This window comes from Camelus bactrianus, chromosome 16 (assembly GCF_048773025.1).
Source record: "Camelus bactrianus isolate YW-2024 breed Bactrian camel chromosome 16, ASM4877302v1, whole genome shotgun sequence".
Lineage (NCBI taxonomy): Eukaryota > Metazoa > Chordata > Mammalia > Artiodactyla > Camelidae > Camelus > Camelus bactrianus.
The window spans coordinates 39,406,898-39,432,666 of NC_133554.1; the positions used below are offsets into that span (position 1 = coordinate 39,406,898).

At 31.3% G+C, this 25,769-nt stretch overlaps 1 protein-coding gene across 3 annotated transcripts in view; it reads left to right on the forward strand.

Moving 5' to 3' along the window:
• Positions 1–25,769, forward strand: part of TAOK1 (TAO kinase 1) — a 113,300-nt gene that overhangs the window by 62,495 nt on the left and 25,036 nt on the right. For all 3 annotated transcript variants that reach the window (XR_012499558.1, XM_074343164.1, XM_074343163.1), the window contains 9 exons: positions 1,217–1,330; positions 3,984–4,075; positions 10,540–10,633; positions 12,272–12,353; positions 14,754–14,921; positions 16,656–16,859; positions 18,730–18,864; positions 22,645–22,881; positions 24,574–24,702. Coding sequence is in view for 2 of the 3 variants with exons in the window: in XM_074343164.1 (XP_074199265.1) it covers positions 1,217–1,330; positions 3,984–4,075; positions 10,540–10,633; positions 12,272–12,353; positions 14,754–14,921; positions 16,656–16,859; positions 18,730–18,864; positions 22,645–22,881; positions 24,574–24,702 (1,255 nt within the window). In the remaining variant the exon portion in view is untranslated. The remainder of the gene's footprint in view (positions 1–1,216; positions 1,331–3,983; positions 4,076–10,539; positions 10,634–12,271; positions 12,354–14,753; positions 14,922–16,655; positions 16,860–18,729; positions 18,865–22,644; positions 22,882–24,573; positions 24,703–25,769) is intronic.

Sequence of the window (25,769 nt, forward strand, 5' to 3'; positions counted from 1 at the left end):
TACTTTTTTAATTTTACTGATGAAGAAACTAATGCCCCAATTTGTGACTAATTTCCTGAAGTTTACAAAGCCAGATAGATTTGAACTAGAAATTCTTAAATCTTCTGTCTTCCTGGTAACTGATAATACCAGATTTATTACATTGATTCCATCATGTGGATAAGTAAAAGCTACTTAAGACTCTTTATGCTTTTAAGTATTAATCTTTGTTGATCCTTGATAATGAATAGTAACTTTAATTAAGCCATTCTGTAATAGATTTTTAGCACTGGTATTGATTTTGCCTGTTTGAGAAGAAAATTAGCATTTTAAAATTTTATATATATATGTGAATCAGGCAATACATATTAAACTATATAGGAGAGTCAGTTGTGAGTTAATGGGTTATTTATTTTTTTGCTTAGTCACACACGCACATAGGATGGTAATGTCCAAAAGAAATCCATCCACATACTAGAAATAAGTGAATGGAAGATTCAGAATTAGGACCAGGGTCTTCTCAATTTCAAAGTACTTCTTCATTTTTAAAAAACAAATAGAAGGAAAATAGATTAATTTAGTATTATATCCATTACAACAAATACTATAGTAAGAATTGAAAGTGCTTGAGAACTTAGTTTTTTGTTTTTGTTTTGTTTTTTGAAAATTTAAGTGTATGTTATGGTGCCCATTGGACATACAACCCCATTATATAAATATCCATAATTTTCTGGAATCATTGATATTACAGCATCCATATGTTTCAGTTTTCATTTCCTGTTTAATTAGGAAAACTATGCTAAAGTTTGGAAATTATTTGAATAATCTTTTTTTTAAACTAGGGGCATGAAACTCTTCTTTTTTTAACATTAAGTGAGGGACTCAGAAATCTTACAATTATGAAGGAATGGTCAACTATTTAAATTTAATTTTTAAACCATTATTTGTACCAATAAACAGGAACTCAGATATAGGCTATACACTCCAATTACCTTATTTTGTCTTTTGTGTTTACTGCTATTTTGTCTTCTCTTTTAGAAAATTGTTACTGTATATGAATTCTGTATTTTTTGTTTTCTAACTTAAATGTTAATTCTCGTCCCAATGAGAGATTATCCTAAGACTCAATTATTTTTATTTTTCCTTCCGTATCTTACAAACTTTTTTTAAATTTTTACCATTTTCCTACACAATCTATTGAAGGAAAGAAATAATTTTCTGTATTTCTTACACTCAGAGATATCAAAGCAGGAAATATCCTACTGACAGAACCAGGCCAGGTTAAACTTGCTGACTTTGGATCTGCTTCCATGGCATCGCCTGCCAATTCTTTCGTGGGAACGCCATATTGGTAAGAATAATCCTATCTGGATTTGATCCTCATAATTAAAATAAGCAGTGTGTGATTGTCCTTTTTTAAGATGTTTTATCTTTTTCCTAGAAATATAATGCTATTTTGGACATTTTAACTTTAAGCATTACAGTTAGTTTCAAATATAGATTCGGAGTGCTCCTTGTACAGCCCGTTTTTTAATTTGTTCCTCCTACATTTTCCTTCTTATTATCTGCATCATATATGGGGTGTGAGAGTGAAAGCATTCAATAAAAATTCAAGTTGGGAGAAAATAGAAATGCTAAGTGGAAGTTTGTGTGTTTTCTTTAGATTTATAGTTACTATTTGTCATTGATCTTCAGGCTTAAAGTACCTGAAAACTGGTAGTTGATTGGAGTTTTTGTATTATTTTGTTTTTGGCTTTTATTATGGAGAATTTAAAATGTACATAAAACTAGTCAAAAGTATAATGAAGCCTTCCATACCAATCACTTAGCCCAGCAACATTATCCCCATGGCCAATCCTGCCCTGTGCACTCACTCTTCTCCCTCTGTTCCTCTCCCCCATCAGTTATTTTGAAACAGATTCTAGACATCATCTAATTGTTTCCATACATCATTCGTTATTAATGTCACAAGTTTAAAGGGGATAATTTTCCAAATCTTCAACTTTGAAATGTGTCTTCTTTCTCTCTATGCTGAGAGTGGTGTCTTAGGTCTACTACATCTTCTTTCCCACCTGCCTTTCAAATCTCCCTTCTCATGCTTCATAAAAAAGTCTTCTAACCCACCCTAAATATTAGAATGATGCTTTGCTCTGGGATATAAAAGACTGAAAGCACTGCCGGAAGGACAATTTAAGAATATATAGCATCAGAAATATTGAAGAGTCAGGATACAAACTCTTGGCAAGTCCAAGGACTTCACTTTTCCCATTATGTCTCTTCCATTCCTTTTATGCCTTGCTTTTTCTTTATCCAATTATCTTCCCTCTTTTCTTTTTTTCTAGTGTACAATTCATAACTGAGATGGTTGTCATGGGGACACATTAGCATGTTATTTGCATTGAAAAATGAATTCCGACTACTCTGACAGAAAGTGACTCTAATTTGACAGTTGGTATGACCATGAAGACTGGATTTGCTAATTAGATTATATGGCAGTGTTTTTAATAAATTGAGTGAACTAATTCTGCAACTCCAAGTTTTAAATTTCTTTAAAGCACATATACAGTATACAGTGTGTGTATGTGTATCTATATACACACACACTATGCATTATATCCTTTGTGACTATTGAATTTATTAAATTTACACATCAGCTCAAAAGTGTACAGGGAATACATAATTTTTGTAAATTCATTGAAGATAAATTAATTAAAAAAATTTGAAGACCACTGCTCTAGATGACCAAGAATTTCTTATGTGAAACCCTAGTTTAGATAGTTCTTTCCCCTCTATGAAAAAGGGTTCTGTGAGTGAATAATATTTTTTAGTGTGTCTGATCTTTAGACATTAGTGATGAGTATTAGATATTAAAAAGGCCCTCAAAAATTTTGCAGCAAAAAACAAATTGTTTAATTTTGCTTAATTTGGTGATTTCCCAAACTTAGTTCAACACCATAAAGAACACATTGGAAACACTGTGCTATTGAGAATTGAAAGTTTATGCATTTGTTAATTTGTATATGGTATACTTGGAACGCAGGAACTAAGTTCATATTTATATGTCTTTACACGAACATGGGCACTTGCACACACACACACACACACACACACACACACTGCTGCCTGTTGGTAATATTATATTATGTAATAATTATATAATTATATTTACATATTAATATATTATTAATTGATTAATTATATTTATTGTATATTATTTATAACATAATTATATTATAATTATAAAATAATATATTATAATATAAAATATTTTATATACTTATATAAACACAGATAGACACGTAGAACAGTTACACAGTGTTTAACTCCAAATACAAATGAAGTAAAAGGTAAAGTACCATCAAGAACATTAGACTCTAGTTGAAGACATGAATTAGTGTTTTATTTTATAACCAAGGTACCCATAAAGTTGATAATTGTGTGATTGTTTTAGCTGTGAGCTGCCCCAGCCATTTTTATCATGGAACACTATTCTTTTTTGAAAAAAAGACTGACAGACTGTGGTTATTCAGCATTGGATATTGTGGAACATATTTTCTGAAACAAAGGAGTGAGTTTGTCATTTCAAGGAAAACAATGAATGGTATTCAGTGTCAATGATAAAATTCAATCTTTTAAGCAAAAATTAGATTTTTGTAATGGGATCCTGAGACCAGTATGTTTGAGAATCATCAGCCTGAAGGATGTACAATATTAGAATCTGTAAACTTGAACAGGTGCAGAATACAACCTTGCTCTAGGGCATCCTTCCTTTAGGATGCTGTTAGATAATCATGATAGATTATGAGTGTCACACTGTATATGCAATGGTAAATATTTATCTTACAACCTGTAATGCATTTATTTCACATTATAAAAATTCTTATGTGCAGATGTATTGTCTAGAATTTTCCCAGCTATTTTCCATGTAGAAGGTCATAACATTTTTAAAGAATAGCATACCTTTTTTTTTTTTTTTCACTTTAATTTAAATGACATTTTTTTAGGATGGCCCCAGAAGTAATTTTAGCCATGGACGAAGGACAGTATGATGGCAAAGTAGATGTATGGTCTCTTGGAATTACATGCATTGAACTAGGTAAGAATGTTCTTTATTACTATGTAGTAAGTTTTGAACAGTGTTTTACCTCAATTTCTGGACCAAATTACAGCTTTTTATTTTCTGCATTAGTTACTCAGGGGAGCAATAAATCTATCAAAGTTTTTACTTTGGTTATATGGTAAATTTTTTATATATATATATATATATATTTATATATTTATATATTTAGGTATATTATATTTGCTCTGTTAAATTAGGTATAAAATAATTTCCACAGTGTTATTAAGTTTGAGGTATCTGTCTAATATTAATGAATATTTGTTAAACATCTAGGATATGTGTATGATTACTAGATTTGCCATCTATAGAAGGTCTCTAAAGCATTCATGAATTACCTGCCTTTACCTAGGATGCTAACTACTTTTGAGTTAGATATAAGAATTAAATATCAGGCTTCATATATATTGTAGCAGTTTGATTTTATGCACACATTTTTTTCTGTTGCCCATAAATGAAACTGTGCTTAAGCAATGGACCATCATAATTTTGGTAACATTCCCAATGTAAGTGAGCTAGGTCAGTAATTGAACAGTCACTGTAATTGAAGATGATGGCTGTCTTCTTGCTTTTGGTCTCCCAAGCTTTCCCCAACCAGCTCAGTATCTTTTCCTTTTTCCTTCTTATAAGAACATTCCATTAAACTTTATTTTAAACCAAGGATATTTAATTGACCCATTCTAGAAATGACCAAGGATTGAAAGTAACACATTAAATGTAAAATCTGTGTGTAATTTTAACAAATTGCTGTGAACTTGGGTTTGTCAGTAGTTTCCTAAAACAAGTAGATAGGGAAATTGAGGTAAAATAAAAGTAAAGGCTTGCTTATTATTACACGTAAATGAATATTAAAATTTCCATTATAAAAAAAAATTTCTATTATAACCAGACTGTGTCTACCTTGCAGTCTAATATTTTTCCAAAATAATGTTATCTTTAAATGTGATTACTTTTGTTGGAAATTGTACATAAACTGTTCCCTTCAAGCTCTGTACCATTGTATTTATTTTAAAGTTGGACAACATGGACAACAGCAGCAAACAAAGATTTAGAGATTACCATAATGCCATTTTCCTCTGATTTCTTGATCTCAGTTTGAGATTTGTGAAATGTTTCTTCCATTTGAAAATGTCTTTAAGTGTCTTAAATTCTGTTCTTCCTCTTGGTAGGCCCTAGTTAATTTCTTAAGAAACTTGAGTATAAATATTAAAAAGCTAGTTAATAAATTCTGCTCATGGTATATTTTTACATTCTTATGCTGGTGGATGCATGAATGATGCCCCTTCGTGATAGTGAAGTTGTGTTAATGGTTCTGTTAGATATCACTGATATATTTTAATATTTATTTGATTAGAAAGTGTTCATTGGCTAATTGCTGCTCAGAAAGATACCTGTCTAAATTCTGCAGTTTCTGTGAAATGGCTTGTATTTCAAGACCTTCTAACTTCTTTTAATTATAGTTCATAAAATAGAATTACTTCACAGTGAGAGTTTTTATTATAAAGCAGCTTTAGAAGATGTGACTGAGTTTGGATAATTTCAAATGAGTGAGATGTTTAAAGAAATTCCTAGACTTTTAGGCATATATTTGGAATCTTCAACTTTTATAAATAGTCTTTCAAAGTCACTTTTAAAATTTTTACTTACAGATGTTTTGAATTACCAAGTTCTAAATCAGGAACTATATTTTAAGCCTGATTCAGGTTCCAAGGAAAGGTCTAGAGGAGCCCTAGTGAATAAAACTGTCTGCAGTGATAGAAATGTTCTGTATCTTCTGTCTTTTTAGTACTGAAATGTGGCCATTTCAGCTGAGGAACTGAATTTAAAATTTATTTCATTTAAATAAGTGTACATTTAAATAGTCACATGTGACTAGTGGGTACCCTCTTAGTACAGGTCTAGAAGCATGATTTTTCAATTATGCTTTGCATAGGCTGTTACAAATATGTCTTTTATATGCCTCATGTTAACCACAAAGCAAAAACCTGTGGTAGATACACAAAAGAAATAGAGCAAGGAATCCAAACATAACACTGAAGATAGTCATCAAATCACAAAGGAAGAGAGAAAGAGAAAGGAACAAAAGAATTACAAAACAGCCAGGAAGCAATTAACAAAATGGCAGTAAATGCATATACTTATCAATAATTACTTTAATTGTAAGTGGACTGAATTCTCCAATCAAAAGACATGGAATAGCTGAATGGATATAAAAACAAAACCCATCTATTTGATGCCTACAAGAGACTGATTTTAGATGTAAGGACGCACAGAGACTGTAAGTGAGGAATGCAAAAAGATGTTTCATGTAAATGGAAACCAAAAGAAAGCTGGGGTAGCTATATATTATCATACAAAATAGACTTTAAAACAAAGACTGTAATAGACAAAGAAGGGTGGTACATAATAATAAATAGGTCAGTCCAACAAGAGGACATAACATTAGTAAATATTTATGTATCCAACATAGGAAAACTTAAATACATAAAACAATATTAACAGACCTAGAGGGAGAAATTGACAGCAATACAATAATAGTAGAGGATTTCAATACCCCACATTCATCCAGACAGAAAAGTCCATACACAGCATTGTCCTGAAATGACACATTAGACCAAGTGTACTTAACAGATACACACAGAGCATTTCATCCCAAAGCAACAGAATGTACATCTTTCTTAAGTGCATATGGAGTATTCTCTCGGATAGATCTTATGTTAGGCCACAAAACAAGTCTTAATTTAAGATTAAAATCATTTCAGGCTTCTTTTCTGACCACAATCATATACAATTTAAAATCAATTATAAAAAGAAAACTGGAATATTCACAAATATATGGAGATTAAATGGTGTGCTACTGAATAATGAATTGGTCAAAGAAGAAATTTTTAAAATACTAAAAAAAAATCTCAAGACAAATGAAAATAGAAATACAACATACTAAACATATGGGATGCAGCAAAAGCAGTCCTAAGAGGGAAAATCATAGTGATAAATGCCTACATTTAAAAATGAAAACAATCTCAAATAAGCAACCTAACTTTACACCTTGAGGAATTAGTAAAAGAAGAACAAACTAAGCCTCAAGTTAGTAGAAGGAAGGCAATAACAAAGATCAGAGCAGAAATAAGTGAATTAGAGATTAAAAGGACAATAGAAAAGAACAATGAAATGAAGAGCTTTTTTTTAAGATGAACAAAATAGACAAACTTTTAGCTAGTCTTTCCATGCAAAAAGAGGACTCTAAGAAATGAAAAAGAAGGTATTACATCTGATACCACAGAAATACCCAAAGAATTATAAGAGACTACTATGAACAATTATACATCAACAAATTGGACAACCTAACAGAAATGGATGAATTCCTAGAAACAGACCATACCAAGACTGAATCATGAAGAAATAGAAAATCTAAACAGACTGATTATTAGTAAGGAGATTGAATCAGTAATCAAAAACCTCCCAACAGACAGAAGTTCAGGACCCAATGGCTTCACTAGTGAATTCTACCAAACATTTAAAGAAGAATTAATACCAATTCTTCTCAAACCTTTCCAAAAAACAGAAGAGGAAACACTTCCCATTTTACAAGGCCAGCATTAACACTGATATCAAAATCAGATAAGGACATGACAAGGGAAGAAAATTATAGGCCAATATATGTGATGAACATAGATGCAAAATCCTCAACAAAATATCAACAAACTAAATTCAGTAACACATTAAAAGGACCATACATTATGATCAAATGGGATTTATTCCAAAGATGCATGGATGGTGGAAATCCATAATTGGTGTGATCATCCACATTAAGAAAATGAAGGATAAAAATCATGTGATCATCTCAACAGATACAGAAAAAGCTTTTGACAAAATTCAACATCCATTTATGATAAAAACTCTCAACAAAGTGCGTACAGAGGGAACATACCTCAACATATATGACAAGCCCAAAGCTAACATCATAATCAACAATTAAAAGCTAAAAGCTATTCTTCTGAAGTCAGGAATAAGACAAGGTTGGCCACTCTTGCTACTTTTATTCAGCATAGTATTAGAAGTCCAATTAGTCGAGAAAAGGAAATAAAAGGCATCCAAATCAAAAAGGAAGGAATAAAACTGTCACTATTTGTCGATGTCATGGTATTATACACAGAAATCCCTAAAGACTTCACAATGAACTGTTAGAACTAATAAACAAATTCAGTAAAGTTACATGATACAAAGTCAGTATACAAAAATTAGTTGTATTTCTGTACAATAATAACAAACTATAAGAAAGAAAAATAAAGAAAACATTCTCATTTACAATCACATCAAAAAGAGTAAAATACCTGGGAATAAATTTAACCAAGAAGGTAAAAGACCTATACACTGAAAACTCTGAGACTGTGATAAAAGAAATTGAAAAGGATACAAATAAATGGGAAGATATTTTGTGCTCATGGATTGGAAGAATGAATATTGTTAAAATGTCCTCACTACCCAAAGCAATCTACAGATTCAGTGCCATCCCCATCAAAATCCAATGACATTTTTCACAGAAATAGTATGAACAATCCTAAAATTTGTATAGAACTATGAAAGACCTTGAACAGCCAAAGCAGTCTTGAGAAAAAAGAACAAAGCTAGAGGTATCATGCTTCCTGTTTTCAAACTATATTGGAAAACCTGGAGTAATCAAAACAGTATATTATTACCATAAATCAGAAGATCACTGGAACAGAATAGAGAGCCCAGAAATAAAACCACATGTAAATATATGGTCAATTAATTTACAACAAAGGAGCAAGAATATATTATGTGGAAAGTATAGTCTTCTCAACAAATGGTGTTGGGAAAACTGAACAACCACATGCAAAAGAATGAAAATCTTAACATCATACAGAAAAATCAACTGATTGCATACAGGGGGAATTTATCAAATAAGAAAATATATTAAGGATAATGAGAGTGAGGTTTTTCATTGTCAAAAAGGGTGCTACAAATAATGGAAAGAGAATAAAAGCTAGAATAAATACTATGGTATTGGATTGGATTTGCAATACTATAGTGAACTCAGTTGTTTTCAGTAAACACAGATGTTTAATGTGCATGTATGTATATAAATATATTGTATACATGTATGTATTTTGTAACTGTCCACTGAGAGGATGTAAGAACAGTGACACGTCAGTAGTAACAGTGAGCAAACCTATTGCCATAGCACCTTGAGTAGGGAAAGTACAAGATGAGCCTAGAACATTTTAGTGTGCCAGAAAGCAAGGAAGTGATCAAGAAATAATGGGGCCATGTCAGAAAGACAGAGCTGTCATAAAAAAGTTCTTCCTGATCAAGTGAGGCAATTTGAACCAATTTGAGTCAAAATAAATGATAGTGGCAAATTATAACTTATTAAATAAAATAGAAATCTACAAGTCCATACAATAAGAGAGTAAAATGAAAGTTTTATGAAAAACAGGATATTTATATAGACTTAAACTACCTTCTCACACAATATTTATTAATTACAAAAGAAAAAAGAGAAACTACTGTGAAGAAGTCTGGCCGACACCGCCTTAAGTGATCAAAGTGAACCCTATCAGTAATGGAACCTTTTGAAGTCATACATTATCTCATAGAATACAATGAGAAAAATTTACTTGTATGATATTCCTGCCAAAGTTACATAACCCAAGTTTAATCATTAGCACAAACCCAGAGAGGGACATTCAAGTCTTATGTACTTCAAAATTGTCAAAGTCATGACGTCAGCTGTCACCTTAGGAGACTGGAAAAAGAAGAGAAAATTCAATCCAAAATAAGCAGAAGAAAGAATAAAAATATCAAAGCAGAAATCAGTTAAAGCAGGAAAACAATAGAGAAAATCAATGAAACAAAAACAATCTTTGAGAAAATTAATAAAATGGATAAACCTCTAGTCAAATTGATGAAAAAAGATACAGATTACAAGTTTCAGGAATAAGAGGCTATGTCACTATAGATTTTATAGATATTAAAGGATTATAGGGAAATACGAACAATTTTATGTTAGTGAGTTTAACAACTTAGATAAAATGGACAATTTCCTTAAAGGATGCAAATGATCAAAGGACACTTTTGCTACAGAAGACATTATTGGGACATTTGATTGAAACTTCATTGGGGTTTGAGGATTAGATAATGGTCATGTATCAATATTAATGGCCTGACTTAATGGATATATTACGGTTCTTTAGTAGAATATGTTCTAGGAAATATACACTATGGTATTTAGAAATAGTAGGGCATCAGGTCATCAATTTACATTGACTCGCTTGAAAATGTTCTTTGAACTCTACTTGCAGTTTTTTTGCTAAGTTTGAAATTATTTCAAAATAAAATTTAAAAAAAAATTAACAATACTTGTGTGTCCCTGTATGATAGGTACATGTTTTAACAGGAAAGTTTTGTTTCTTTTACAGCGGAAAGGAAGCCTCCTTTATTTAATATGAATGCAATGAGTGCCTTATATCACATAGCTCAAAATGAATCCCCTACATTACAGTCTAATGAATGGTGAGTATTGCTAAGAGATACATTACTCAGAATTGTATAAATTAAATGCTTTTTCATAATGTTATCAAAAGTGATTTCATTTCGAGTAAAATGTATTACCGGAAAAGATATTAAAATAGGTTCTATCATGTTCACCCTATTTTGTCTGCTTTTAGCATATGTGTAACTCAGTTCCAAAATAAAGGATAGATGATGCCACATGGAAGCAAGAAGTATTTGCTTTTTACAAAAATTTATAGTTTTATTTATTTTTTTGAACGTTAGGAACACATGTAACCTGATTATATAATAAATAGCATGACTTAAACATTAATATTTTATAACTAAAATATAGATTGTCACAGCCTGTATTTTAATTGAGGAATGGTTTAATTTTATATGGTATAAAACAAAGATAAATAGTTTGATTTATCAGAATTACCAGATAATTCATAATTTTGGAATCATTCTAATTATTATGGTATTTATTATTCAGAATTCTCTGATGTTTTTCTCTCAGTGTTTCCTTGATTTAATAAAATTAAGTTCATTCATGTAAAAAGTTTATGGAGAATAGATTGACAGTTTTGAAAGCCAAGATTTTTATCAGTGTTAGAAAATTTTAGTGGGAAATTAATTCCTCAGGAGTGCCTAGCATTTGAAAAATTCTAGAGGAATATCTAACATATTTAATAAATATTTTAAAATTCAAAAGTAAACACATAAATTAGCAATGCTTTTTTTTTTTTTTTAATACTGGGTATTGAACCCAGGACCTCATGCATGCTAAGCATGTACTCTGCCACTGAGCTATACCCCGACACCCATTTTTTTGAGATTACATAGTTAAGGCATGTTCACAGATCTTAGTACTTATGTAGATACACATAGAAGGAATCTTTTGGCACAGAGTTTGGGATTATCGTACATATAAGTATTAAATACACTGAACACAGACTGTCTTCGCACTGTTTGATACTTTGGGGGTTCAAAAAAATTCCTTTCTTGCCTACAAGGAACTTAAAATCTTACTTGAATATTGAAGACAAACATTGATGGAGTAATTATTACTTACTGCCTTACTCACTGAACTCTCATTAATAACACTATATAATAATAATGTGTTGCAGATTTCTAATGTGGTTTAAAAATATCTTAATTGGTTTTCTGGGTTTAATGGAAATTTATCCATTTACTCAAGGACACCAGATACTTAGGTATAAAAAAATGCTCCCTCGAAAGCAAATAGAGCGATGTTCTGAATCATGCTAATACAGAAGATGATCCAAGGGGCAAAGAAGAAAAGGAGGTGGCTTAGAGAAAAGGAAAAAAAAAATTGATAAGAATGTTACCTTAGATTCAGCTACAGAAAAGAATAAGATTGGCTTTTCTAATTTTGCCTCACTGTAGAATGAGTTGTGATATTTAAATATGTGGGAGCAGGATTTTAAAATAATCTATGCAAATTTATCTGTGGAAAATGGTAAAAATTCATTGGTTGCTTTAGATAATGTGAAATATACAGTATATTGTATCTGCTTTTTTTTTAAATCATTTCTTTTCCATCCCCCCTCCCACCAGTAGGCCCATGCCTTATTTTGTAGATATATTTTTAAAGGAAATAGCAATATGTTCACATGATACTTTCCTTTACAATAGGTCTGATTATTTTCGCAACTTTGTAGATTCTTGCCTCCAGAAAATCCCTCAAGATCGCCCTACATCAGAGGAACTTTTAAAGGTCAGTTCAATTACGCTGTTTTCTACCCCTAAGAAATTATTTTAAAGAATGTGTATTACTCTGAATCAGTATGTTCTAGTTTTTAGTAAAATACTAATTTTATATACTATTCTCCCTTGGAACTTTTCTTAGATCCTAAATTTTTCATTTATTTTTTCAAAATTGAATGTATAGTTAAATAATCAAAATAGTATCAAATGGCTAAATTTTTATATGTGCAAGAATATATTCATGAGTTACAATTACAGATTTTAATTCACATAGCACAATGTCTTATTTCAAAGTTGGTAAAACATAGTTTAACTTTGGATCTAATTTCTATGTCTACCATATTTTATCTATTTTCTGTCCTATATTAAAATAATATGAAAGAAAGAGAAATGACTGTAATATATTTACATAAATATTGTTGAAGAAAAGATTTTTAAAGAAACTGCTAAAATGGATATCGTATTTTTGTTTCCTTTTTGGAAATGCATTTTTTAACTTAGCAATGAAAATATTTGTAAAATGGGGTAAATTCTATTCAGTTTTCACTAGGTTTGGTTGCCTAATTTAAATACATGATTGGTATATGCTTCCTTTTCTCAAAAGTTTATTATTTCATTTGGCACTTGACTGTCTTATTAATAGCAATAATAGTATTGTTAAACTTAATATAGTTCTTAAAACATCTAGATAAAGCAGTAGTAAGTAGAATTTGATTCTGTCTCTTTGTGATCCTAAAGAATCTTGTTGATTTTTCACTATAAGATTTAAGTAGACTATTTTTACATGAATATTTTAGAATTTCAGAGTGATTCACTTCATTTTCACTGACATGTCAATTAAAGATACAAAGAAATTGAAAGAATCTTAACATACATTTGATGGTATTATTTGCAACTTAAACATGAAGAAGCAGTATAAAGTTTTAGTAATGCTTGAAGATTTTTAGGCATTTTACTCATACTCTGAGAAATGAAAGCTTGAATAAATAGATACTCATAATAGCAACAAAAGGTTTAGTATAGCTATGAATTATGTTAGTGAAAAATAAGCAAGATCTATATGTAGAAAACTATCGAACTTAGAAATATGAGATATATTTTGGGGGAGTAAGAAGACTAAATATTATAAATATTGGTACATCCATACCAAGCTAAGGCTCAGGAAAAAGGAATAATGTGACTGGCTTCTTAAACTTGCCTAATATAAGTGAAAGAAGCTCTTTTGCTACAACCAGCCCACCAGGCCCAGGTATTTGTTGATTAGGTCCTAAGTCTGTATATAGTATTCATTTACCTGGTTGATAATGTGTAATGGCACAACCTTATTGTAAATGATAGGAAATATCTATGAAGTGCTTCTTTACCTTTGGCCTAATGGCATTTCTATCACAGCCCATAGTAAAGAAAAAGATTAATAGAAAAAAGGTTTTTTTTTTTAAACATATGAAACTACTTATCTCAGAATTAAAAATTGGAAATAACTGTCCAGAATTAAGGTAATGGTTAAATAATTTGGCATAAACATTTAATGAAATAATCTGTAGGCTTATGTTTATGAGTTTGAAATAACAATACTTATGACAGTGAAATTAGAATCATATATCATGTAGTTAGAACTTTTTACATAGAGAAGAAATAATTTTGGCTAACAAAGAAGGTAAAAGTATTATAGAGGCATCTCATGAATTCAAGGGCAGAAGGTGTCTTTTTGCAGTCTATATGCTAACTGTATCTACAAAACAAAATCTATACATAGAAAATTTCTGAGAAGAAATGTATCAAAATGTAAGTGATAATTCTAATAATGGAATTGTTCTGTCTACTTTTCTATAATATGATAATGTTAAACTTTATTAAACTTTAGTGGTAAAAGTCACTAATAATATAATGGCTTTTAATCAACTGCTAGTGTTTTATGAAGAATATTGTTTATGCAGCTTATAAAGGAACCCATAATATCATCCAGGTTTACATTACATAATTCATCATCAGTGAATGCATTTCTGTTGAAACCTAATAGAACTTGGAACTGACATGCCTTTTCTGTGAAATCAGTAGTTCTAAGAATATATAAACCTTTATTTAGCCTTTGTTTAGGGCTCTAATTGGATTTAATTTCTTAGTGTTTAATTAAACTCTTTTATTTTTTCAACTCTGCGTTTTTAGAAGTCCAAAATTTTTATAAAATGTTCCAAGGTAGTTATATATAGGCACAGAGTGATTATATGTAAATGACAATTTTGTAAGTGTAAGAAGTCAGAAGTGTAATAGAATGAGGTAGCTATAGATGATATGCTTTGTCTATCATGGTTTTTTAGGGTAGTAACTCTTGGATCTAAGAAGGGGGTACATTTGTACTAACTGAAAAAATACATAGATTTCAACCTGACTTTTACCTTCTCTTATCCAGCACATGTTTGTTCTTCGGGAGCGCCCTGAAACAGTGTTAATAGATCTCATTCAGAGGACAAAGGATGCAGTAAGAGAGCTGGACAATCTGCAGTATCGAAAGATGAAAAAACTCCTTTTCCAGGAGGCACATAATGGACCAGCAGTAGAAGCACAGGAAGAAGAAGAGGTAAAAATTTAGAAATGACTCAAATATTGAGCTCTCTTCATTGGCTTCTTACTATGCAACTTGTCTTTTACATCACAAATCTTTTACATGAGTGATTACCAGATTGTGTTTTCTTAACACTGGTCCTTTAAGATCCCAGGTGGGAAAATGGTTTTGCATTTTTTTAAACCCAACCCCTTTGCAATGCACACTGGCGTATAGTAAAGCTCTGCAAAATCTTGTTAACTTGTTCAACTTTGTTTCATCTATTCCTTCTTAAATTTCTTGGGCACTGAACTTTTCTTTTTCTCCTGATTGTCCAGTTCCATGGGACATGCTTTTGAAAATACTTGAAATTACATACTCTGAGAGTTGACAGTGCTCACTCACAAGTCATTAGAAAGTTACAAAGCATTCTACTCTGGCACCAGGGATATTTGATTCTTTTCAGTTCTGCATAGTTTCATTCCATCTACATAGTTATGAAATACTCATTTTACAAATGAGTAAAGCAAGGCTCAGTGGTTAACTGACTCATTGTTGGTAGAAGCATATGGTTTCAAATTCTAGTATCTCTCACTCTCAGGGCCAAATTCTTTCCATGATGCCCTTTAGGGAGAAGAGAAATACAAACTTGCAATAGAAATGTTACAGAACTTTCTCACATGGAAATATACCTATAAAGCTGTAATTTTTACTTTAAATATTTTCAGTTTTCTTCTTTGCTCCTGGCTTTTTGTTCTTTTCTGTTTTCCAGTGAGAGAGATCACTTTGCATTCTGAAACTAGGAGCAGTTGTTACTTTTCTTTTTAATAGCACTACATAATTAATGACATGAACATAATTAATGAAATGTAAGATTCTCTTAATCTACAGTTTTGGGTTTTTTGTGTTTTGGTTTTTTTTAGTTCTTGAGACAGTCATTCAGAATTTGGGGCTGTTTTAGATGTATGAAATAAAGTTGTGAATACAGTAAAGTGAAATTAATAAAATTCTCATCTTCAACAGCGTCTCTATTAAGCTAGGGATATAAGAAAAGTTTCTATATATATGTATACCGTATGTCTGTATTATTAAATTCTGCATATCTCATAGAGTTTTGGTATGGTAAGACTGCTGTAATGTTGGTACCCAGATACCATGGCTTGCCTGGTTACTTCAGAAAAACATTCTTGTGATTGCGATTAAATATATATATAATGCATAATTTTTGATATACAGAAAAATAGGAATTAATATTAAGTTATTTGGTGGTAGAAGGATAGGCTAGAGATTATATTTTAAGGAAGAAAGAAAAATATACTTACAAAAGGCTTCAACAAAAGAAACAACTCAAAGAGGTTGCTTATAGGATTTTTTTTTTTTAAAAAGGTTGGAGCTTGTTTTAACCATGGGAATCATTGAGAAATGAGCAGAATTTCTATATATCCCATGAGATGTGTGGTAAAAATGAATTTCAAAAAATGTCAAACAATTTAGAGAAAATTATATACTAATCTATGGAAATAACCCAAAACTGATGAACTGACTTTTTCACACACTTGGTTGGGTTTTTGTTAACTACTTGTTAATCTTTTTTATTTGTTTTTCTGTAAACTAACAGTTGGTCAACTTAGTGGTCTTGACATATAAAGAGAATTTCTCATGATAGACCTCTAACTTTCTAAAGACTATGTGCCAAGCAGTGTGCTAGATGCTTATATTTAAGAAATTGAAAGAGATATAGATACTTGAATCTATGCTCTTTTTCCTTAGGAACAAGATCATGGTGTTGGACGGACAGGAACAGTGAATAGTGTTGGAAGTAATCAGTCTATTCCCAGTATGTCCATCAGTGCCAGTAGCCAAAGCAGTAGTGTTAACAGTCTTCCAGATGCCTCGGATGACAAGAGTGAGCTAGACATGATGGAGGGAGACCACACAGTGATGTCTAATAGTTCTGTCATTCATTTAAAACCTGTGAGTATTTGGATTTCAGTGAAAAAAAATTCAGCTTTGGTAAATATTTTTTTCATCTGACTAGTTTACGAGGAGATTTTTTTTTCCTTTGCTATTTCAGCAATTTGGACCAGTTCTAGATAACTTTTTTTTCCTTTGAGTAAAAGTAGTTTTATTCAGAGAAATATGTACTCCATAGACAGAGTGCAGGCTGTCTCAGAAGGCAAGTGAAAGGCCACAAGATGTAGAGTTGGGTGCTTAGCTCAGCGTAAAAGTAGGTACACACTCCATAGACAGAGTGCAGGCCCTCTCACTCAGAAGGGAGAGTGACCATAGGTTTTATTTTAAAATGGCAGTAGCCTTTTAATTCCCACTGCATTTGGGAGACAAATGTTTTGAGAATACAAAAAATATTTTTTAAATCTTAGAAGAAAGAAATACAGAAATACTATATATACATTTATTATGTGGAGTTACTTAGATAGAAGATAAAGTATTTAAAAATAGTAAGTATACTCATGATATTCATTATAATATAATGGTTGCCTCTGAAGAGTGGGAGAGTGGATTAGGACGGCTGGTGATCAAAAGTGACTTTTGCGTTATCCATAATGTATACGTCTTTAAAACTTAGTGTCATTATGGAAAAATATGAATTCTGGGTTTAGGAAGTAAGGGTATTTGTACATTGTACTTTCGAGTACAAAATTTTAAATTTTCCTGAAAATATTTGAAGATCAGACAACTCCTTTTAGCAATTAATAAGATTGCTTCCCTTTTAACTTTGCAGCATGTAGTGTTACTTAAAAAGTTGTTAGGCACAGTAGCTAAAAGGTGGAACCAATCCACATGTTCCTCAGCAGATGAATGGATAAATAAACTGTGTAATATACATATAGTGGGTATTATTCAGCTATAAAGAGGAATGAAATTTTGATACATACTACAACATGAGTGAACCTTGAAAACATGCTCAGTGATACAAGCCAGATGTGAGAAGACAAATATTGTATGATTCCATTCGTATGAAATATCTAGGATAAGCAAATTCATAGAGACAGAAAGTAGATTAGAGGTTACCAGGGGCTGAGTGGAGGATGAAATGGAGAGTTTTTGTTAATGGATACAGAATTTCCATTTGGGGTAATAAAAAAATTTTTGGAAATAGATGGTGATGGTTACACAGCATTAAGAATATAATTAACACCACTGAATTATATACAAATGGTTAAAATGGCAAATTTTATATTACATATGTTTTAACATAACACACATAGCTTTAAGGAATGATTTAGTTAAGTAGTAGTGTTATTCAGGGAAAAAATCATGTTTAATTTTTATATTCTTAGGCAACGGGATCAGCCATTAAAATGATTATTCCCACAATTAGTTGGTTGTTAATTGACTTCCTCTTCAGTTAACGAACTTAAGTACATATAAGGCAAGACATCAGTTCTTAAAATATTTATAACTGTCTTTTGTTTACCTATCTTGGACAAATGGTAGAAGTATTAACAAAAGTTTTTAAAGCTATGTTATTACTTCCAAAACCCAAGAGCCTTAGAGTAATTAATTTTATTATTGCTGTTTAAAATACTGACTGCATGTTTTATCATTTTTAAGTTATATTAAAGCTTTTCAATTTTGCATTTAATGAGTAGTATATAAATGTAGCCTTATATGTTTCCATATCCTGAATCGATGTGCTATTTTATACATTGAGGCAATAGTGTCTCCTGATTCAAATTACATTGAAAATAAAATGTCTGCATTCCCAATTTCTTTTTTTGCTTTTTAAAGTTATATTTTTGAGATTTATTGATCAAGTTGTCTTTAAAAGTTCAAGTGAACTGTGTTTGTTCATCTCAGTATTACCTCTCTCTCTGCCTAGGAGGAAGAAAATTACAGAGAAGAGGGAGACCCTAGAACAAGGGCATCGGATCCACAATCTCCACCCCAAGTATCTCGTCATAAATCACACTACCGTAATCGAGAACACTTTGCTACTATACGGACTGCATCACTGGTATGTACTACCCTGAATTAGAAATTTTCATGTTGGACCTTGACATCTATACTCAAATACAATTTTATCTTTTTTTTTGTATTTGGGGTTTATTTTGCAAAACATTAACTGCCTCCTATGAGAAAGTTATTATACAAAGCACTCTGAGAGATGTTAAACTAATAATGTCTTCAAGATGTATACTCAAATAGTATGTTAGAGTTCATTAAATGCTAAAAGAGGGATAAAGGTGCTAAATAGGAATTCAGATTATTTTTGATTCACGGCATAAAGGAAGTATTTATGAAACAAATTGTTTGAGCCTTTAATAATTAGTTGGTTTTAAGCACAGGAGAGAAGGAAAAATGTTATTTCTTCCTAAGAATTGACAGGATAACCAAAATGAGGGGGAATGTTTGGGAAATAGGAAGTAATCCTGTTTGATACACTCAAAATGTAGTTCTTCTGATTTCCCAAATAATAAAAATGGATTCTTTGCCCACTATAAGGATGTTGTTATAGTGGAGTACTTATAACCCTGATCAGTCCGATATATAGGATCAAAACATAATAAAGGATACTAGGGATAAAAAGAAATTACATTAAGATATCAAAGGATAAGTAGGCTGTTAGAAAATATGAAAGAAAGAAAAAGGTATATGGGGATTATATGAGTTATCAACTACATAAGCAGATTTTATAAATCCCATGCTGTGGCCCATGAATCTGAATGGCATGTGGCCCTAAAACACAACCCCCCCACCGTAAGTCAAGTCATTCCTACTATTCTGCAACATGTAATAACTCTGTGAACAGAGCAAGTGGCAAAGATTGCTTAATTTTTTCATGACTATTTTAATAAATACCTGGATAGGGGCCAGCTCATGGGAAAACATCTCTGAGATTTGGCATGTGTTAAATGTTTCCCAAGCAAGTCTTCTGTCTCATTTGGCCCCCTCATATTAATTAAGGATACTCAAGGTAATAGGTTTAGAAACTTAAGATTCGTATCTTTAAACCTAGTAATTCCGTTTAGTTCAAATAAAACAGAGTAGGTAGATTTGTGTACAAAGATAAGCATAGCTATAATATAATTATCGTATACTGTAACAATCTAAATTCTGCCTTGGGTTTCTTTCATATGATAAAAATGCATAAATCTTAGGTATTCAATTTGAAGTATTTTTACAGTGATACACAACACTATGTTAACCATTATCTTAAAAAAGCAAGATTAAAATGTCTTATCATCCCAGAAAGTTCCCTCATACCCCTCTTTAGTCAGTTCTATACTTTGATGACCACCACTTTGTTTCTTCACTGTTGATAGTTTTAACTGTTTTGGGGTTTCATATAAATGGAATCACACAAAATGTACTCTTTTGTGTCTGGCTTATTTTGATTAGCTTAATATTTTTGAGATCCATCTCTATAGTGTTCATCAAAGTTCATTCTTTTTTATTACTGTGAATAGTTTTCCATTGTGTGAATATACCACGATTTTTTAATCCATTCTTCTATTGATGAACACTTGGTTTGATTCCCATTTGGGGCTATTACACGTAAGGTTGCTATAAAAGTTCTTATACAAGTCTTTATATGAACATTATGTTTTAATTTCTTTTGTATGTTTGGGAGGTGGGTTGGAGGGGTGTTAGGTTTGTTTATTTGTTTGTTTATTAAATGGCGGTACTAAGGATTGAACCTAGGATCTCATGCATGCTAGACATGCCCTCTACTATACCCTCCCCTCTGTTTTAATTTCTTTTGGGTTAATAAATACTTAAAAGTAGAATTGCAGGGTCCTGGGGTATGTATCTGTTTAACTTACTAGGAAGCTGTCAAACTTTTTTCCAAAATTGCCGTACCATTTCACATGCCCATCTGCAGTGTATAGCAGTTCCATTTGGACCATATCCTCTCCAACATTTGGTGTAGTCAGCCTGTTTTTGTTAGCCATTCTAGCTAGTGGGTGTCAAGTGGAATGTCATAGTGGGTGGGGTTTTCTGTTTGGGGTTTTTGGGGGGGGAATTTCACCATGACTAAAGATGTCACCATAATAAGGACCTTTTCATGTGCTTATTGTCACTTTTTTAATGAAGTGTCTCTTCAAATCTTTTGCCTTGTTTCTTATTCAGATATTCATATTTTTAATATTGATTTGTAGGAGTGCTTTTATATAGTCTGGATACAAGTATTGTATCTTATATATATCTTGCAAGTATTTTTTTCTTCATCTATAATTTACCTGGTCTTTTTCTTATTGTTGTCTTGATAAGAGGTTAAAAATTTTTAGTTTTAAATTCCTATTTAACTCAAATTAAACACAGGTAAAGGACTTGAATAGACATTTCTGCAAAGAAGATATGCAAGTGGCTAACAAGCACATGAAAAGTGCTCAACATCACTAGTCATTAGGGAAATGCAAATCAAAACCACAGTGAGGTGCCGCCTCACACCCACTAGGATGGCTACGTACACACACACACACACACACACACACATACACAATAGCAAGTGTTGGAGAGTGCAGAGGAATTAAAACTTCTGTATATTGCTTATAGGAATGTAAAAATGGTTCAGCTGCTGTGAAAAACAGTTAATGATGCCTCAAAAAGTTAAACATAGAATCTCCACATGACCCAGCAATTCTGCCCCTAGGTATATATCCAAAAAAATTGAAAACAGGTACTCAAACAAGTACATGTACACACATGTTCACAGCATCACTATTTACAAGGTGGAAACAACACAGATGTTCACCAGTGGATGAATGGATAAACAAATTTGGTATATGCAAACAATGGAATATTATTTAGCTATAAAAAGGGATTAAGTACTGATACATGCTGTACAACACTTTAGAAACATGCTAAATGAAAGAAGCCAGAGACAAAAGGTGATATATTATATGACTATTCATATGGAATATCCAGAGTAAGTAAATCCATGGAGACAAAAAACAGATTGGTGTTTCCAGAATGGGGAGCAACTGCTTAACAGGTACAGGGTTTTCTTCTGAAGTGATAAAAATGTTTTGTAACTACATAGATGGTTGTCTAACATTGTGTTTATGCTAAATACTACTGAGTTGTTAACTTTGAAATGATTAGTTCTATATTATATAAATTTCACCTCAATTAAAAAATCATATATATATAAAATATATAAAATAGTCAGTGATTTTTGTGTCCTCCCCAAGAAATTTTTGCCTACCCTAGAGTCATGAAGACATTCTGTATTTTTTTCTGCTCTATAATTCTGGGGTTTATGTTGATATCAAAAGATTCTTTTAAAACTGATTTTTGTACATAGGGTGATACAGGGGTCAAGGGTTTTGTTTTTTGCCTTTATATACAGAGAACCAATTGTTTAAACAGAATTTGATGCTAACACATTTCTTTCCTCTTTGAGTTAACTTGACTTTTTGGTGGAAAATCAATTGACTAGGTATGTGTGGGTCTATTTCTAGATTTTATTCTGTTCCTTTGATCTATTCAGCTTATCCTTCCGCAAATACCACACTGTTTTGAAATGTGCTTTTTCCAACTTTTTTTTCTCCTTGAGATTGTTTTAGCTATTCTAGGTCCTTTACGTTCCTGTATAAATTTTAGAACCAGCTTGCCTGTTTCTTTAAAAAAAAAAAAAAAAAAGACCTGTTGGAAATTTAATTGGAAACTGCTCACTGGAATATCTTACATTGATTCCTACTTCGTTAATAGTAGAATGGTCTAAAATGCTTTTGAAAGAAAAATGTTTTGCTTTATTTTATTCTTTTCTCTCCATTGTTTGTGTGCCTAGGTTACGAGACAAATGCAAGAACATGAGCAGGACTCTGAGCTTAGAGAACAGATGTCTGGCTATAAGAGAATGAGGCGGCAACATCAAAAGCAGCTGATGACTCTGGAAAATAAACTAAAGGCTGAGATGGACGAACATCGCCTCAGATTAGACAAAGATCTTGAAACACAGCGTAACAATTTTGCTGCAGAAATGGAGAAACTTGTCAAGAAACATCAGGCTGCAATGGAAAAAGAGGTAGCTGACTGAGTATTATTAATTTATTTATTCTAGTTTGTAACCATCTCAGAATTAACCAAGATGACATTTTGATGTTAGGATATCTGTTCCCCAGAACTAAGCAGATCAGCTGGGGAAAGGGAGAAGCATTTACACAACATGTATAATACCAAGTACTGAGTCTGGGAATCAATAGACAGATTATTTCCTGACATTTGATAGTTTTATAGTGTCACAGTGGGTAAGTCATGCAATCATTCTAGACTCTAGGTGCCCTGGTTATCTGAGGAGTTTGATAAATCACCTATCAGTAGGTGATTTACATCTCAAAAAATCACTCATGATTCTCTTTGCTGTGTATTTTTTGGAAACCTTTCTTAAATTTATAGCAGCATTTTAATATCAGAGAATAACTGAAGATTACTGTAATACATACGGAAAATGTTAGTGATTATAAATTAAGAGAGATTCGGATTAGTTTTTTTTTAATGTTTTATTTTTTTAATTTTTCTGGGGGGAAGATAATTAGACTTATTTTTAGAGGAGGTACTGGGGATTAGAACCCAGAACCTCATGCATGCTAAGCATGCGCTCTACCACTTGAGCTATACCTTCCCCCAGATTAGTATTTAGCCCATTTATTTATTAACAAATAAATATTCTACTGTATGATAAAGGCACTTTTTTTTTAGGATTCTTGTTATGTGAAACCTTTTCTTCTTATGTTTTTGATGTCTGTGAGTTAAATTTTGATAGTCCCCTTTGTTAAGTAAAATATAAGGTTCTCAGTAAATTTACATAATTTCTAGAAATATGTCTGACTAGTCCAAGTTGAGGCATTATTTATCATAGCTACCTTGTTTACTCTTCCCCTCCCGAAAAGAAGAACTATTTTCTCATAATAGTGGACAATTCGGCAAAATAATTTATGGAGTAGATAAATATTTGATTTTGAAACAATTTGGTGAAAGAATGTATAGATATTTAGAATCTTATGGGGTTCTGCGAAGTATGTGTAATAATTTGGAAAGACGTAGATACTAACATATTTAGAAGAGCAATTTAAGAAACAGGATGTACAATATGATTACAGATTTATTTAAAATGTATGTATGCATGGAAAAAAATGAGGAAGGATATGCACCAAAATGTTTATATTGGTTATCTCTGGGTGCTAAAATCATGTAAATATTTCCTTTGTGTTTGTCTATATTTCCTAAATGATCTACAATGAATATGTATTGCATACATAATCAAATAAAATAATATGATACTGTTTAACATTTTCATATTATTTAATACATAAATTAAAGGTCATGGTTTAGTTTGAGGATGAATGTATTACATTATTTAATATATGAGTCAATAGAGATAGAAGGTCATGATTTAATTACATTTGTGGATAAATTTGTTCTTATTTTATTTTATTGGGGGAGGACATGTTGTTGTTAAGTGGGAAAAAAACTGAAAACATTTGACTCTGTAAAAGACCAGCATTTTAATGATGAGTTCCATTTACTGGTTCTCTGAAATTCAAATAATAAGGATGCTGACTGATACTTACTAATAATTTGCTGGGTATTCTTCTTTTGGTAATGCTTATGTTGATTTTGTTCTTAGGGGGGAAAATATCCTTAGTGGTGTATATTAAGTTGCTGCTTTGAATCTATCTACTTAACTAATTTGATCCACTTTTTAAATTTCCTATAGGCTAAAGTGATGGCCAATGAGGAGAAAAAATTTCAGCAACATATTCAGGCCCAACAGAAGAAAGAACTGAACAGCTTTTTGGAGTCCCAGAAAAGAGAATATAAACTTCGAAAAGAACAGCTTAAGGAGGTGCATATTTTGAAAAAATTTATCTATTGAGGTTGATCAACTCATATAAACATTAGAATAAATCAAATATACATTGATGTTTATCAATTGAAAGAACCATTAGGATAAATTTTTCTTTCATTGTTTGTGGCCACTAAACACGTATCAGTTTGAATAAAGACATTAATTATAATCAGTTACTCTTCTGCAGACCAAGATCCTCGTGAATAGGATCTAAAAAGAATCATCTCTTAAAAATACAAATTATTTTATTTATAATAGCTTTCCTATGTACTTATTAAATAACTGACTCACTAGAAATAAAATATTTGAGCTGTGAAAAGAAGCGACACATTTCTGTCTTTTAAAAGTAGATCATACCTTTTTACTTTAGGCTCAGAAGATTACAATAATTTGTTCTTATTCTAGTTTTCATATATAGTAAAAATAAGAGGCGTATTTGCTTATCATGTGTTCTTTAATAGGAGAACATGCTGATCATTTTTTATGACTACATTATTTCATATTTATTTCCCCTCTATGTGCTGCTTTCTTGAACTTCTTTTATTTTTTTTTTTTTATTTTATTAAATTGAGTTATATAGTCAGTTTACAATGTTGTGTCAATTTCTGGTATACAGCAGAATTCTTCAATTATACGTAAATAAACATATATTCATTTTCATATTTTTCACTGTGAGTTGAACTTCCTTTAAAAGCAAATGTCCAACTTTGAAGAAAGTTTTGTTTGTTCCAAGGCAGTTTCTGAAAGGTAAACTGCAATAGTAGTCAGGACAGAAAAATGATGTCTTAATGTAGACCCCCCTTTTATAGACTAATTGAAATTTTTAGTCTATGTAATTAATTATTAGTGCACAGTTAAATTAATTGATTTTAATAAAATAATAGTAATCTCTTTGATAGTAATGTTTTTGTCTGTGTAGGAATTTGCCTTATAATCAGATATGTAAGTCTGACTATGGACATTTTGTTGGCACAAAAACTTGCTATGTTTACTCTGCTAACTGAGGTTCATTGACAAGATTTTTCTAACTCTAAAGGATGTAACCTGCAGTACATTCCCATGAC